Genomic DNA, 16,310 nt, shown 5'->3' with positions numbered 1-16,310 from the left:
TCTCCCTGCCATGTAATTAGCACTCTGCTCCTCACACACTGACAGCCCCTTGGCATTGCCACAGAAACTGCACAGACAGACCCTATATTTGGGAATACTGTGTTCCTCAGCACCAGCAGGCACCGTGTGTGTACGCCGCACTGTCTGAGCTATGCGTGCCACTTTCACTGTATGGAGCGTCATCATTGTTCACCTGTCTACTGCCCTCCCATGTGTGTGGGATATATACAGTGGCTTGCAAAAGTATTCATCACCTTGGCACTTTTTGTGTTTTGCTATCTCAAAACCTGAAATTTCACAGTTTTTATGTTTTTTGAGGGTTTGCATCAGTTCATGTCAAGAACATGCCTACAACTGTGAACATTTCGTTTTCTTTTTCTTGTGAAGAAAGCAACAAATAGGACAAAATAACTGAACTCTTCAGTGTGCATCACTATTCACCCACCTAAAGTCAGTAGTTTGTAGAGCCTCCTTTTGCAGCAATTACAGCAGCAAGTCACTTTGCATAGGTCTCTATGAGTTTTCCACATCTTGCCACTGCAATTTTTACCCATTCCTCAAGGCAAAACTTCTCCAGCTCCTTCAAGTTAGATGGTTTCCTCTAGTGAACAGCAATCATCAAGTCTGATCAATTGGATTAAGGTTTGGGCTTTGACTCGGCCACTCCAGAACTTTTACACGTTTCCCGTTAAACCACTCGAGTGTTGCTTTAGCAGTGCGCTTTGGGTCATTGTCTTGTTGGAAGGTGGACCTTCGTCCCAGTCTCAAATCACTGACAGTCTGAAACAGGTTTTGCTCAAGAATATCCCTGTATTTCGCACCATCCATCTTCCCGTCAACTCGGACCATTTTCCCTGTCCCTGCTGCCGAAAAACATCTCCACAGAATGAAGCTGCCACCACCATGTTTCACTGTGGAGATGGTGTTCTTGGGGTGATAAGCTGTGTTGATTTGCGCTAGACATAAGGTTTACCTTGGCGGCCAAAAAGTTCAATTTTGGTCTCATTTGACCACATTACTTTCCTCCATACATTTGGGGTGTCTCTCAAATGTTTTTTGGCAAATTCAAAATGAGCGTTACAATTTTTGTGTGTAAGTACAGTTTTTTTTCTGCCCACTCTTCCATAAAGGCCACCTCTATGGAATGTTTGGCTTACTGTGGTCGTATGGACAGATAGTCCAGTCTTTGCTTGGGAACTCTGCAGCTCCTTCAGGTTACCTTTGGGCTCTGTGCTGCCTCTCTGATTAATGCCTTCCTTTACCCGGGCTGAGAGTTTTGGTGGGCGACCCTCTCTTGTCAGGTTTGTTGTGGTACCATGTTCTTTCCCTTTGATGGTGCTCCGGGGGATCAATAGAGATTGGGATATTTTTTACAACCCAACCCTGACTTGTACTTCTCAACAACTTTGTCCCTGGCTTGTCTGGATATCTCCTTGGTCTTCATGGTGGTGTTTAGTTAGTGGTGCCTCTTGATAACGGTGTTGCAGCCTCGGTGGTCTTTCAGAAAAGGTAAAGTGTATACTGACAGACATGTGACACTTAGATTGCACACAGGGGGACGTCCTGTCACTAAGTATGGGACTTATGAAGGGAAATACTTGCACCAGAAATTCTCAGGGGCTTCATTGCAAAAGGGATGAATACATATACACATGCCAATTTTTAATGCATCCCATCAATTTAATTTATGCCTATATTTTTCTCACTTCACCAACTTAGACTATTTAGTGCTGATGCTTCACTCGCGAACAGGATTACAAAAATATTTAAACACAGGTTGTAATGTAACAAAATAGGTAAAAAGCCAAGGGGGTGAATACTTTCGCAAGCCACTGTATACACACAGTAATGGTCAAAAGTTTGAACTCCTGTCCATACAGTGGCTTTCCTTCTTTCTCCTGCAATGTGCAAATTGTAGTTTCACTCTGAAGGAAAACATTTAAACAAAGGAGTAAAGAAACACGTGTGAAAGAAACTAAATTATGTGTGAAACATTAGATCCCTCATCGTACCCCCATTTTACACTGATGACCACTTTACACCTCCTTCACTCTGTGTTAAACTCATCCCAAACCATCTGATTTGTTCAGGTTGGGTGATTGTGGAGGCCAAGTCATCATACGCTGCCTCCATCCTTTTTCAGGGTCACATAGCCCTTACATGGCCGGCAGGTGTGATTTGGGTCATTGTCGTGTTATAACACACATGATTGTCCCACTAGCTGCGAACCGGATGGGATGGCATGTCGTTGCCTTAAGTTTATAATAATGCACATGACACCTCACCCTACATGCTTCCCGATAGGCACCACAAATATGGAAACCCTTAACTAACATTTTCTTTGTTTCACAAAGATTTTAAGGTTGGTATCAAAAATCTCCACTGATCTATTGTCCAGTTCTTGTGCGGTTTGGCTCAAGCAAGTCTCTTCTTGTTTATGGTCTTCAATAGTGGCTACTTTGTAGCAATTAGATCATAAAGGCCTAAATCTCATAGTCTCCCCTGGACAGTTAATGCAGAGATGTATCTGCTACTTGACGTCTGTGAATCATTTATGAGGGCTGTTATCTGAGTTACTGTCAGTTTACAGGTTCGGAAACTGGTAACTTTGATGAACTTATCCTCTGCAGCACAGGTAATTCTTGTGCTTTCTTTAATGAACCTGTGCTTTCTTTAATGGGACTGTCCTCATGAAAGCCCGTTTCATCATAACGATTGATGGTTTTTATAACTTCGTTTGACAATACCTTGAATGTTCCTGATGGACACAGATTCACGTCTTAATGTACAGTAATGATGGACTATTGTTTCTCTTTACTTAGTGGAGTGGCTCCTATGGAACTTACCATATTCTGGCTTAGAGCAGTTGTGGACAAGTACTCAGCACTGTATGGAGCTGTGTACCAACACTGCCTCTGTAAAGCACACCTGATGGTCACAGTCACTTTCTGAAGTCCGTTGATTCCACAAATGAAATCTTGATGAGACATACAAAGCCATTCCATCTGGTAAAGCTGTTGATAGAATGCCGTGGGGGTGGGGTAAAGTTGTCATCAGGGTAAAAGGAGGGGGGTACTTTGAGGGATCTAATCTTTAACACATATTCTGGTTTGTGTCGCAAGTGTTTCTTTCCTTGTTTCCATATATAATTCTTAGTTTTTCCAGTCTGTATCTACGTTGTGCACATTCCTCAGTGTCCCTCCTACCTGCTGCTGCTAAGCTCTCTGCTCAGTACAAGCTGCAGCAGTCAGTCCAGGTGAACAGAGACGTAGTGCACTGGTATTTTTGACCTCACTGTTTGGCTGAACTTACAAAGTGTTCATTTTAATATCATGATTATACAGCAATTTCTGATATAGATTTTCAAAGTAAGTCCTCTAGTCTCATCAGGTCTAAGAGCTAATTATAATGTGACAGATCCGCTTTAAGTTCGTGACAGTCATTCATATAAACCTATTAATTTCTCTAGAATTGACGATACATGGTACTTCGTAGTGAATGTTATTCTTTATGACCAGTCCCTACAGAGCTATAGTCTTCTCACCTACGTGCGGCCTCATTCGTGCACTTTCTGTCTTGCAGCCGTCCCGTTTCCTCCAACACGACGGCTGGCTATGAATGAGGTGTTTGTGGATGGCCGTCCTCAGCTGGAGACTTTGAAGAACCACTTGGCCAAGGAGGGGAGACTGGAGGAAGAAGTGGCGCTACGTATCATCCGGGAAGGAGCAGCTATTCTGCGGCATGAAAAAACCATGCTGGAGGTGGAAGCTCCCATCACAGGTAAGTCAGCCACTGATAGAAAGCAAAATAACAAGATGGGTCTGATCGCCAGAAAGGGCTTTTTTCCAATGCAGATTTTGTGCTAGTTATCAAAATCTCACTGCTGCATCCATGTGAAACAGAGCTCCAAACTCTCATATCAGGTGGCTCTCCAGATAAGCTGTGTACATGAGGAATGACGCTCTGTATGGCCATTATACGGCTGCTAGCCTGCATTATATGGCTGCTAGCCTGCATTATACGGCTGCTAGCCTGCATTATACGGCTGCTAGCCTTCATTATACGGCTGCTAGCCTGCATTATACGGCTGCTAGCCTTCATTATACGGCTGCTAGCCTGCATTATACGGCTGCTAGCCTGCATTATACGGCTGCTAGCCTGCATTATACGGCTGCTAGCCTGCATTATACGGCTGCTAGCCTTCATTATACGGCTGCTAGCCTGCATTATACGGCTGCTAGCCTGCATTATACGGCTGCTAGCCTGCATTATACGGCTGCTAGCCTGCATTATACGGCTGCTAGCCTTCATTATACGGCTGCTAGCCTGCATTATACGGCTGCTAGCCTGCATTATACGGCTGCTAGCCTTCATTATACGGTTGCTAGCCTGCATTATACGGCTGCTAGCCTGCATTATACGGCTGCTAGCCTGCATTATACGGCTGCTAGCCTGCATTATACGGCTGCTAGCCTGCATTATATGGCTGCTTTCTTCTGCAGGATCTAGTGACTAGAAGCCTCAGCAGTTTCTTCTAGAGTCTTGTCTTCTGTTCCACTCTCCCTCTGCTTCTCCTCTTCCCTTTTCCATAGACTATCCGTTATCTATCATCTATTTATTATCTTGTCTATTTTCTATTATATATCATCTATCTATCTATCTAGATGTCTATTATCTGTCTATCATCTATTATCTATCTGTCTATTATCTATCTATATCTATTATCTATCACATATCTATCTATTATCTATCTATTATGTATCTATTATTTATCTATCTCATATTATACCTTTAAAAAACTGACTGAAGCGTCTATGTGCTGCTAATGAGCGGTGTCACATTGGCCGGTGATGCTTTGCGTCGGCCCCTTGGGCCCTATTTGCAGTGTGTTCTCCCCTAGGCAGTAGGTCTGGTGCTGCGCGCACATCGCCCACACATTCATGTCCCCATCTATTATGCAAAACCGTCCATTTTGCAGAGTTGAATGCTGGAAATATTCCTGAATCCGAGGTGGATGTGGCAGTATCCGCGGCTGCCGTGTGCCTCAGTCCCTGGTTTGGGCGCTGCTGCCGGTGCCTGCTGTCTGTAGTACGCCGCAGCTACCACTTTTCTTTCCTGCATATAAGTATTGGGCCGTATGCCGGTCTGCGGCTCCCCTCCCCCGGAGCAGCTGCTGCTTTACTCAGCAAGTGCTGCTCATAATATAAATGTAAGAAGCAGAAGAATTCTCTTGAGCAGGCGGCGTCACCCCCCTGGTGGCACATGTACCTGGTGGGGTATGTCACCCTTCCACGCCAGGACAGGTGGCTGGCCGCGACCCCCAGCCACACAGCAGGTTGTGCCCCCTTGATATCATGGTTTCTTATATAGGGGAGGACTGTCGGGGAGAGGCCGCACGATCATTTTTGCACTTAGAGGTTGTCTCTCTCATCAATTAAAACCCCGATGATCGGATGGGGGAAAATATGTTCTAGTTTTATGTTAATAATCTCACAATCGTTCGCACAAATCCCTGTAGCCGCAGTGCAGAAATCTGCTAATATGCATTGCAAAGCACAGTGGGGACATACAGAGGAGCCGATCAAAAGGAGAACGGTGCTGGAAGGACGCCAGGAGCTTACGAGTTGCTACGGGCAACACAACCCATTTTCTTCAGAATGGTTTTTGTGTACTTCTTCGCTGTCCTCCTTCCAGTCTGCTGATTTCTCGCAGTTCTCAGCTTGCCGCTTCGCCCGGGGAGTTTACTTTTCTCTCTTTCCTCTTGTTTTGCAGTGTGCGGAGACATCCACGGCCAGTTCTTCGACCTGATGAAGCTGTTTGAGGTTGGAGGTTCCCCTCACACTACGCGCTACCTCTTCTTAGGGGACTACGTGGATCGGGGATACTTCAGTATAGAGGTCGGTCCCCTGTAGAGGCCGCATTACTTGTCCCGTCTGGACTATAACAGCAGAGGATCATGGGTAGTTAGTGATCGTCTGCCCTGATAGAAGAGCATGGACTTGGTGCATGATGCACAATGCAAATGGGTATTTGAATACTGATTTGTTTGGTGCGAAAAGCACAGAGGGTGTACGTGTAACTCATCCAGGGATGGAGCTGTATGGACCGGCATCTTATCAGCAAAGGAGAAGTGATCCTGAGTGAGCACAGTAACGATCAGTGACGACAGCATCATTGCGATGTTATGCAAACCTTATAGCCTTACACTTGCTTTTGAGGCATCCCAGTTGCAACGTTTGCATATGAACGTTCAGCAGCATCTTCTAGTCAGTACATATGTATATGTCTATACACCATTCAGCCATAATATCCAAAACCACTTGACCCCTGACTGCACTTGATCTTTGCAATGCCCTGTGGTATCTGGAGTTAAGACATTATCAACAGATATTATAAGTCCTGCATGTTGCATCTCTTCACAGGTAAACGGTGCACATGAACCCAGCCGTCCACGGGATGTAAAATATGATTCATCAGACCCATCCTCCTTCTATTGCTCCATGGGCCAGTTCTGATGCTCCATTGTAGGAGTCCTGGACTCCCATGACCCTGTCTGTCCTTGCCTAGACCACTTTTGGTATATATTAGCGCTACATCGGGAACACCCCAAAAGACCTACTGTATACAGGAAACACCCCACAATACCCAGCATATACCGGGAACACCCCACAAGACTCACCGTATACCGGGAACACCCCACAAGAATCACCGTATCCCAGGAACACTCCACAATACCCAGCATATACCGGGAACACTCCACAAAACTCATCGTAAACCGGGAACACCCCACAAGACTCACTGTATACCAGGAACACCCCACAAGACTCACCGTATACCTGGAACACCCCACAAGACTCACTGTATACCTGGAACACCCCACAAGACTCACCGTATATCGGGAACACCCCACAAGACTCACCGTATATCGGGAACACCCCACAAGACTCACCGTATATCGGGAACACCCCACAAGACTAACCGTATACGGGGAACACCCCACAAGACTCACCGTATACGGGGAACACCCCACAAGACTCACCGTATACCGGGAACACCCCACAAGACTCACCGTATACCGGGAACACCCCACAAGACTCACCGTATACCGGGAACACCCCACAAGACTCACCGTATACCGGGAACACCCCACAAGACTCACCGTATACCGGGAACACCCCACAAGACTCACCGTATACCGGGAACACCCTACAAGACTCACTGTATACTGGGAACACCCCACAAGACTCACCGTATACTGGGAACACCCCACAAGACTCACCGTATACCGGGAACACCCCACAAGACTCACCGTATACTGGGAATACCCCAAAAGACTCACCATATACCGGGAACACCCCACAAGAATCACCGTATACCGGGAACACCCCATAAGACACCCCACAGTCTTTCTGTTTTTGAGATGAGACATCATCATTTAGCCTTTGTGAAAGTTGACCAGATCCTTACTCTCTCCCAAACTTCTTGTTTACACATCGAATTTAGTAATTGTTTTGAAGTATACTGTAATCCTGTCCTGGACATTTACCATTATAAGAAATGATCAATGCTGTACACTTCACCTGTCAATGGTTTTAGCATTATTGCGGATTGATGTATACAGTCATGGCCAAAAGTTTAGAGAATGACACAAATATTAATTTTTACAAAGTCTACTGCTTCATTTTTTCTAATGGCAATTTGCATATACTCCAGAATGTTATAAAGAGTGATCAGCTTAACAGCAATTACTTGCAAAGTCAATATTTGCCTAGAAAATTAACTTTATCCCCCAAAACACATTTCAACATCATTGCAGCCCTGCCTTAAAAGGACCAGCTAACATCGTTTCAGTGATTGCTCCATTAACACAGGTGTGGGTGTTGATGAGGACAGGGCTGGAGATCAGTCTGTCATGATTAAGTAAGAATGACACCACTGGACACTTTAAAAGGAGGCTGGTGCTTGGCATCATTGTTTCTCTTCTGTTAACCATGGTTATCTCTAAAGAAACACGTGCAGTCATCATTGCACTGCACAAAAATGGCCTAACAGGGAAGAGTATCGCAGCTAGAAAGATTGCACCTCAGTCAACAATCTATCGCATCATCAAGAACTTCAAGGAGAGAGGTTCCCTTGTTGCCAAAAAGGCTCCAGGGCGCCCAAGAAAGACCAGCAAGCGCCAGGACCGTCTCTTAAAAGTGTTTCAGCTGCGGGATCGGGCTACCAGCAGTGTAGAGCTTGCTCAGGAATGGCAGCAGGCAGGCGTGAGTGCATCTGCACGCACTGTGAGGCGGAGACTCTTGGAGCAAGGCCTGGTCTCAAGGAGGGCAGCAAAGAAGCCACTTCTCTCCAGAAAAAACATCATGGACAGACTGATATTCTGCAAGAGGTACAGGGAGTGGACTGCTGAGGACTGGGGTAAAGTCATTTTCTCTGATGAATCCCCTTTTCGATTGTTTGGGACATCTGGAAAACGGCTTATTCGGAGAAGACCAGGTGAGCGCTACCACCAGTCTTGTCTCATGCCAACTGTCAAGCATCCTGAAACCATTCATGTGTGGGGTTGCTTCTCAGCCAAGGGAATGGGCTCTCTCTCAGTCTTGCCTAAAAACACAGCCATGAATAAAGAATGGTACCAGAATGTCCTCCAAGAGCAACTTCTCCCAACCGTCCAAGAGCAGTTTGGCGATCAACAATGCCTTTTTCAACATGATGGAGCACCTTGCCATAAAGCAAAGGTGATAACTAAATGGCTCAGGGAACAAAACATAGAGATTTTGGGACCATGGCCTGGAAACTCCCCAGATCTTAATCCCATTGAGAACTTGTGGTCAATCATCAAGAGACGGGTGGACAAACAAAAACCTTCAAATTCAGACAAAATAAAAGCATTGATTTTGCAAGAATGGACTGCTATCAGTCAGGATTTGATCCAGAAGTTGATTGAGAGCATGCCAGGGAGAATTGCTGAGGTCCTGAAGAAGAAGGGTCAACACTGCAAATATTGACTTGCTGCATTAACTCATTCTAACTGTCAATATAACCTTTTGTTACTCATAATATGATAATTATATTTCTGTGTGTGATAAAAACATCTGACAAACACACATAAAAACCAGAGGCCAGCAGATCATGTGAAAATATAATATTTGTGTCATTCTCTAAACTTTTGGCCATGACTGTACTTGGTGCCTTAATATGTGTCACCTATCGTATCCTAATAATCAAAAGTAAACCAAAAATCCTCATGTTCCAGATGCTAGAATTGTCATGCAGTCAATAATTTTTTCAGACAGTGACTAGATATGCTTTTCTTCGTCCTTTAGTAAAAAAAAAACCAAAAACACCCTTTACCCAAATGTGGCAACCACAGGACACACATACTCTTCAATTTGGGTAATAACATGTAGAAAAGTTCTTGTATCTAGGATCATTGAAGACAGTGTAGGAAACGACCATAATAGGCTGTGATTGATAAGAGGGGTGATGACATGAAGAAAAGCTCCTGAATACCACTCAGTGTGGAGGATAATGGCAAGCCGCTGTAATTGGTAAGAGAAGTTTCTGTATCTGTTCTTTGGGTCACTAAGGACTGTATAGGAAATTGCAGTAAGTGACTAGGATAGGTATGAGGGGTGATGACATGGAGAAAAGCTCCTGAATCCCTACACTAAGGGGGTCAATGTACATTGTGGAGCATAATGGCAAGTGGCTGTAATTGTAAGAGAAGTTTCTGTATCTCTTGTAGGTGTCACTAAGAACTGTATAGGAAATTTCAGTAAGTGACTAGGATAAGTATGAGGGGTGATGACATGGAGAAAAGCTCCTGTATACCTCACCTTTGTGGTCTTTGGAGGCTGTATTGTAGAAAAGTTGACTGTAATAAACTGTAATTGGTAAGAGAGGTGATAACATGATGAAAAATTCCTGATTCCCCCTCCCCGAGGGGTATGGAGGCTGTAGGGATAGGGGTGAGTGTAACAAGCTGGGATTTGAGGAGAGCCACAGACTCTGAGCTCAGTACCATTTGGTTCATAACGCTGTCACTTTCAGTCCGCGCACACTGTACAGACAGTTGAATACACGTAGCCTTACTTATCTTGCTCCGATCGTGAGTTACATCATGTTTTCTTCCCCTCTCACACCCAGTGATGCCTTCACAATGATATCAGCTTCCTCTTACTGTCCGGCGGTGTAACATCATCCCCTTATCTGCCGCAGGGCTGAGAGGACTCTGAGACACAGACAGTGTATAGTGTGTATATATATATATATACAGTGCCTACAAGTAGTATTCAACCCCCTGCAGATTTAGCAGGTTTACACATTCGGAATTAACTTGGCATTGTGACATTTGGACTGTAGATCAGCCTGGAAGTGTGAAATGCACTGCAGCAAAAAAGAATGTTATTTCTTTGTTTAATTTTTTTTTAAATTGTGAAAAGTTTATTCAGAGGGTCATTTATTATTCAACCCCTCAAACCACCAGAATTCTGTTTGGTTGCCCTAAAGTATTAAGAAGTATTTCAGGCACAAAGAACAATGAGCTTCACATGTTTGGATTAATTATCTCTTTTTCCAGCCTTTTCTGACTATTTAAGACCCTCCCCAAACTTGTGAACAGCACTCATACATGGTCAACATGGGAAAGACAAAGGAGCATTCCAAGGCCATCAGAGACAAGATCGTGGAGGGTCACAAGGCTGGCAAGGGGTACAAAACCCTTTCCAAGGAGTTGGGCCTACCTGTCTCCACTGTTGGGAGCATCATCCGGAAGCGGAAGGCTTATGGAACTACTGTTAGCCTTCCACGGCCTGGACCGCCTTTGAAAGTTTCCTCCCGTGCCGAGGCCAGGCTTGTCCGAAGAGTCAAGGCTAACCCAAGGACAACAAGGAAGGAGCTCCGGGAAGATCTCATGGCAGTGGGGACATTGGTTTCAGTCAATACCATAAGTAACGCACTCCACCGCAATGGTCTCCGTTCCAGACGAGCCCGTAAGGTACCTTTACTTTCAAAGCGTCATGTCAAGGCTCGTCTACAGTTTGCTCATGATCACTTGGAGGACTCTGAGACAGACTGGTTCAAGGTTCTCTGGTCTGATGAGAACAAGATCGAGATCTTTGGTGCCAACCACACACGTGACGTTTGGAGACTGGATGGCACTGCATACGACCCCAAGAATACCATCCCTACAGTCAAGCATGGTGGTGGCAGCATCATGCTGTGGGGCTGTTTCTCAGCCAAGGGGCCTGGCCATCTGGTCCGCATCCATGGGAAGATGGATAGCACGGCCTACCTGGAGATTTTGGCCAAGAACCTCCGCTCCTCCATCAAGGATCTTAAGATGGGTCGTCATTTCATCTTCCAACAAGACAACGACCCAAAGCACACAGCCAAGAAAACCAAGGCCTGGTTCAAGAAGCAAAAAATCAAGGTGTTGGAGTGGCCTAGTCAGTCTCCTGACCTTAACCCAATTGAAAACTTGTGGAAGGAGCTCAAGATTAAAGTCCACATGAGACACCCAAAGAACCTAGATAACTTGGAGAAGATCTGCATGGAGGAGTGGGCCAAGATAACTCCAGAGACCTGTGCCGGCCTGATCAGTTCTTATAAAAGACGATTATTAGCTGTAATTGCAAACAAGGGTTATTCCACAAAATATTAAACCTAGGGGTTGAATAATAATTGACCCACACTTTTATGTTGAAAACTTATTAAAATTTAACTGAGCAACATAACTTTTTGGTTTGTAAGATTTATGCATCTGTTAATAAATCCTGCTCTTGTGTGAAGTTTGAAGGCTCTAACTTATTTGCATCTTATCAAACCTGCTAAATCTGCAGGGGGTTGAATACTACTTGTAGGCACTGTATATATATATATATATATATATATATATATATATATATATATATATATATATATACATACATACTGGTGTCAGTCTCTGCACAGGGCTGATGGGCGCCTGGTTCCTGACCGGTGCGGAGAGCCTGCGCAGTACATCGGCCTCTTGTACGTGTTCCTTTCCAGACACCCAGCTTTATAGGGAATCACAGACTCGCCATTCACATGTATAGGGCAGGTGTCCTGGGCATAGAGAAAAACAGCGATAGATCAGGTCCAGAGGTCGTACCCTCAGCCATCATGATGTCAGAGAGTGAGGACACCCCAATAATAACTAGCATATGGCAGTCGTATTAGTACTTTGTGCACATCTTTTCTCTCCTTACTTGTCTATTTTAGTAAAAGAATCTAAGGACTTTTCTGCCTACACCTCCAAAGCTCTCTTCTCACCTTTTACCTTCTACCCCCCCCCCCCCCCCATTGTAATCCACGTCCTTTCTCTTGTAGTGCGTTCTCTACCTCTGGAGCTTGAAAATTGTCCACCCCAAAACCCTGTTCTTGTTGCGAGGGAACCACGAGTGCCGACACCTGACGGAGTATTTCACCTTCAAGCAAGAATGTGAGTGTTACTGCCCCCGTCGCCCCTGTGTGCTGCGTCCATCCTGCCAGAGGAAGGACGATTTCACCTTCTGCCTGGTCTATGGAGAATGTATATAAGAAAGTCACCATATAATATATTACTTTCATATTGCTATTTTGACTCGCTCTTCTAGCACTGCTCCTGGCATCTTGCTTGTTGCGCCCGCGTTCTTCTGATCCTGACACTTGCCCCCTGCCCAATCCTCTGTGGATTCTGCTGTGTCACTCGCTGCTCTCAGGGTTGTGGTTTTGCCCATCTGCTTCACTGCATCATGTGTCCAGCTATTTAGATATGTATATCCCTTAAGTATCTCTATCTGCGGACTGAATTAGGCGCCATTTATAAAACCTGCTCTATGTCCTACCTCTTCCGAGTGCCCATGAACTCCATTACCTACATTCATGCGGGGCACCTAATCCCACTCCGTACAGCTGCTCCTGCGCCGCCGTCGTTGCAATCTGTTACCCCATGCCCATCTGTGTAGTTCACGTCCAGCTGCTTTCGGTACCACGCACAGATCCGTGTGCCCATCTGTTCTGCCTGCTGCATACGTCGTCCGTGCCTGTCCCCGTGAGGTCACCGCCATTGCCAGGGAACAATTTGAAGAGTGTCCACATGTTGATTTTCATCGGTTATTGTGCATGAACCCCTTAAATGAAACTTCTATAAATTAAAGTAGGGGTCCTTAATTAGTTTTAGAAAAGGTCCTCTTACCTGGGTCTGCTGTGATTGTGAACACCAGCACTAGAGATGTCGTCTTCTTAACGTTTCACAAACTTTATAGAATTATCTACATCAAGATTCCTAAATAATTACTTAAGATGTTCAGACACCTAAAGTCATTAAGACCAGACCCCTCAAAATCAATTCCGACCCCCATATTAGCTGCTAAAATTAATTCCTATGATAGACTAGATCCATAAGTTAAAAACTCTAAGACTAGACTCTCTAAAACTAATTCAAATTCCACACCAGACCCCTAAAATTTATTAGACCCTTAGACTATTAAAATAATGTATATCACTTAGTAAGACCCCAGAACAGGTTACTTACATTTATTGGGCCCCATACAAGAACCCTAACATTACTCAGACCCAGACTAGACTCTTAAAATTGATCAGACCACTAAAATTAATTCAGATCAGACCCCTAGAATTATTTCAGACCAGACCCCAAAAATTAACTCATACGGCACACCAGAACCCTAAAATAATTTAGACCTCAGACCTTAATCCTAAAATTAATTTACACCTCAGACCATGCGCCTAAAATTAATTTGGACCTCAGACCATACTCCTAAAATTAATTTGGACCTCAGACCATACTCTTAAAATTAATTTAGACCTCAGACCATACCCCTAAAATTAATTTGGACCTCAGATCATACCCCTAAATTTAATTTGGACCGCAGACCATACTCTTAAAATTAATTTAGACCTCAGACCATACCCCTAAAATTAATTTGGACCTCAGACCATACCCCTAAATTTAATTTGGACCTCAGACCATACCCCTAAAATTAATTTGGACCTCAGACCATACTCCTAAAATTAATTTGGACCTCAGACCATGCTCCTAAAATTAATTTGGACCTCAGACCATACTCCTAAAATTAATTTGGACCTCAGACCATACTCTTTAGACCTCAGACCATACCCCTAAAATTAATTTGGACCTCAGACCATACCCCTAAAATTAATTTGGACCTCAGACCATGCTCCTAAAATTAATTTGGACCTCAGACCATACTCCTAAAATTAATTTGGACCTCAGACCATACTCCTAAAATTAATTTGGACCTCAGACCATGCTCCTAAAATTAATTTGGACCTCAGACCATACTCCTAAAATTAATTTGGACCTCAGACCATACTCTTTAGACCTCAGACCATACCCCTAAAATTAATTTGGACCTCAGACCATACCCCTAAAATTAATTTGGACCTCAGACCATACTCCTAAAATTAATTTGGACCTCAGACCATACTCTTTAGACCTCAGACCATACCCCTAAAATTAATTTGGACCTCAGACCATACCCCTAAAATTAATTTGGACCTCAGACCATGCTCCTAAAATTAATTTGGACCTCAGACCATACTCCTAAAATTAATTTGGACCTCAGACCATACTCCTAAAATTAATTTGGACCTCAGACCATGCTCCTAAAATTAATTTGGACCTCAGACCATACTCCTAAAATTAATTTGGACCTCAGACCATGCTCCTAAAATTAATTTGGACCTCAGACCATACTCCTAAAATTAATTTGGACCTCAGACTATACTCCTAAAATTAATTTGGACCTCAGACCATGCTCCTAAAATTAATTTGGACCTCAGACCATACTCCTAAAATTAATTTGGACCTCAGACCATACTCCTAAAACTAATTTAGACCTCAGACCATACCCCTAAAATTAATTTGGACCTCAGACCATACCCCTAAAATTAATTTGGACCTCAGACCATACTCCTAAAATTAATTTGGACCTCAGACCATACTCCTAAAATTAATTTGGACCTCAGACCATACTCCTAAAATTAATTTGGACCTCAGACCATACTCCTAAAATTAATTTGGACCTCAGACCATACTCCTAAAATTAATTTAATTTAGACCTCAGACCATACCCCTAAAATTAATTTGGACCTCAGACCATACTCCTAAAATTAATTTGGACCTCAGACCATACTCCTAAAATTAATTTGGACCTCAGACCATACTCCTAAAATTAATTTGGACCTCAGACCATACTCCTAAAATTAATTTGGACCTCAGACCATAGTCCTAAAATTAATTTAGACCTCAGACCATACCCCTAAAATTAATTTGGACCTCAGACCATACTCCTAAAATTAATTTGGACCTCAGACCATACTCCCAAAATTAATTTGGACCTCAGACTATACTCCTAAAATGAATTCAGACCTAAGAGCATTTTGATAAATTAATTTGGACTCTGGAAAATAAAAAAAAAATAGAAATCTATATTCGTACTTCTCCCAGGTTCTCCACTGCACACATCGTGACCTAGGCCAACATCAGGACTGGAGGGTGACACAACCCCCTTCCAACACATGTTTATCCACCCCAAAATGGATGGTTAGGGACATTTTGTAGGCGTCTTTGGATGACTTAGGTTTAGGGCTTATAATACCCCATTCACGTGTTGTGAGCTCTTTTGAGCCCCCGACTATACAGAGATTGGGGGGCTCCTGACTTCATCCTGTGGTAGTAGGATGAAGTCAGGAGCGGTCTGTTTTTCATGCTTGTTTAGGGTGTGAATTTGCCTCCCAATAACGCTGTTCTCTCTTCAGGTAAAATTAAGTATTCGGAGCGAGTGTATGACTCCTGTATGGATGCCTTCGACTGTCTCCCCCTGGCAGCTCTGCTGAACCAGCAGTTCCTGTGCGTGCACGGGGGTCTTTCCCCAGAAATCTCTTGTCTGGATGATATCAGAAAGGTGATTATTCCTCTATGCATAGTGAAAATTTCTGTAACTTTCTAGTGAACTTTCGTTTCTTCATTCACTTATTTGTGAATTGATGTTCATGTTCTCCTTATTCTCTCTGCCTCATCAGTTAGACCGGTTCAAGGAGCCCCCCGCCTTCGGCCCTATGTGCGATCTGCTGTGGTCCGACCCAGCCGAGGACTATGGCAATGAGAAGACGTTGGAACACTTCACCCACAACACAGTGCGCGGCTGCTCCTACTTCTACAGGTAACGGCAGCCATCCCTTGTATGTACACCGGGCGGAGGGCTTATTTACCTGCTGCATGCTCACACGGATTTCCACTTGGTCGCAGTTTTGCCTCCAAT

At 44.0% G+C, this 16,310-nt stretch overlaps 1 protein-coding gene across 2 annotated transcripts in view; it reads left to right on the top strand.

Moving 5' to 3' along the window:
• Positions 1–16,310, top strand: part of PPP3CC (protein phosphatase 3 catalytic subunit gamma) — an 86,941-nt gene that overhangs the window by 23,570 nt on the left and 47,061 nt on the right. For both annotated transcript variants that reach the window (XM_073588922.1, XM_073588921.1), the window contains exons 2-6: positions 3,583–3,780; positions 5,773–5,897; positions 12,355–12,466; positions 15,808–15,953; positions 16,072–16,211. In XM_073588922.1, the coding sequence (XP_073445023.1) occupies positions 3,583–3,780; positions 5,773–5,897; positions 12,355–12,466; positions 15,808–15,953; positions 16,072–16,211 (721 nt within the window). The remainder of the gene's footprint in view (positions 1–3,582; positions 3,781–5,772; positions 5,898–12,354; positions 12,467–15,807; positions 15,954–16,071; positions 16,212–16,310) is intronic.

This window comes from Dendrobates tinctorius, unplaced genomic scaffold (genome assembly GCF_039654945.1).
Source record: "Dendrobates tinctorius isolate UK_male_01 unplaced genomic scaffold, ASM3965494v1 ptg000104l, whole genome shotgun sequence".
Classification (NCBI taxonomy): domain Eukaryota; kingdom Metazoa; phylum Chordata; class Amphibia; order Anura; family Dendrobatidae; genus Dendrobates; species Dendrobates tinctorius.
This window is presented reverse-complemented; position numbering and strand designations above follow the sequence as displayed.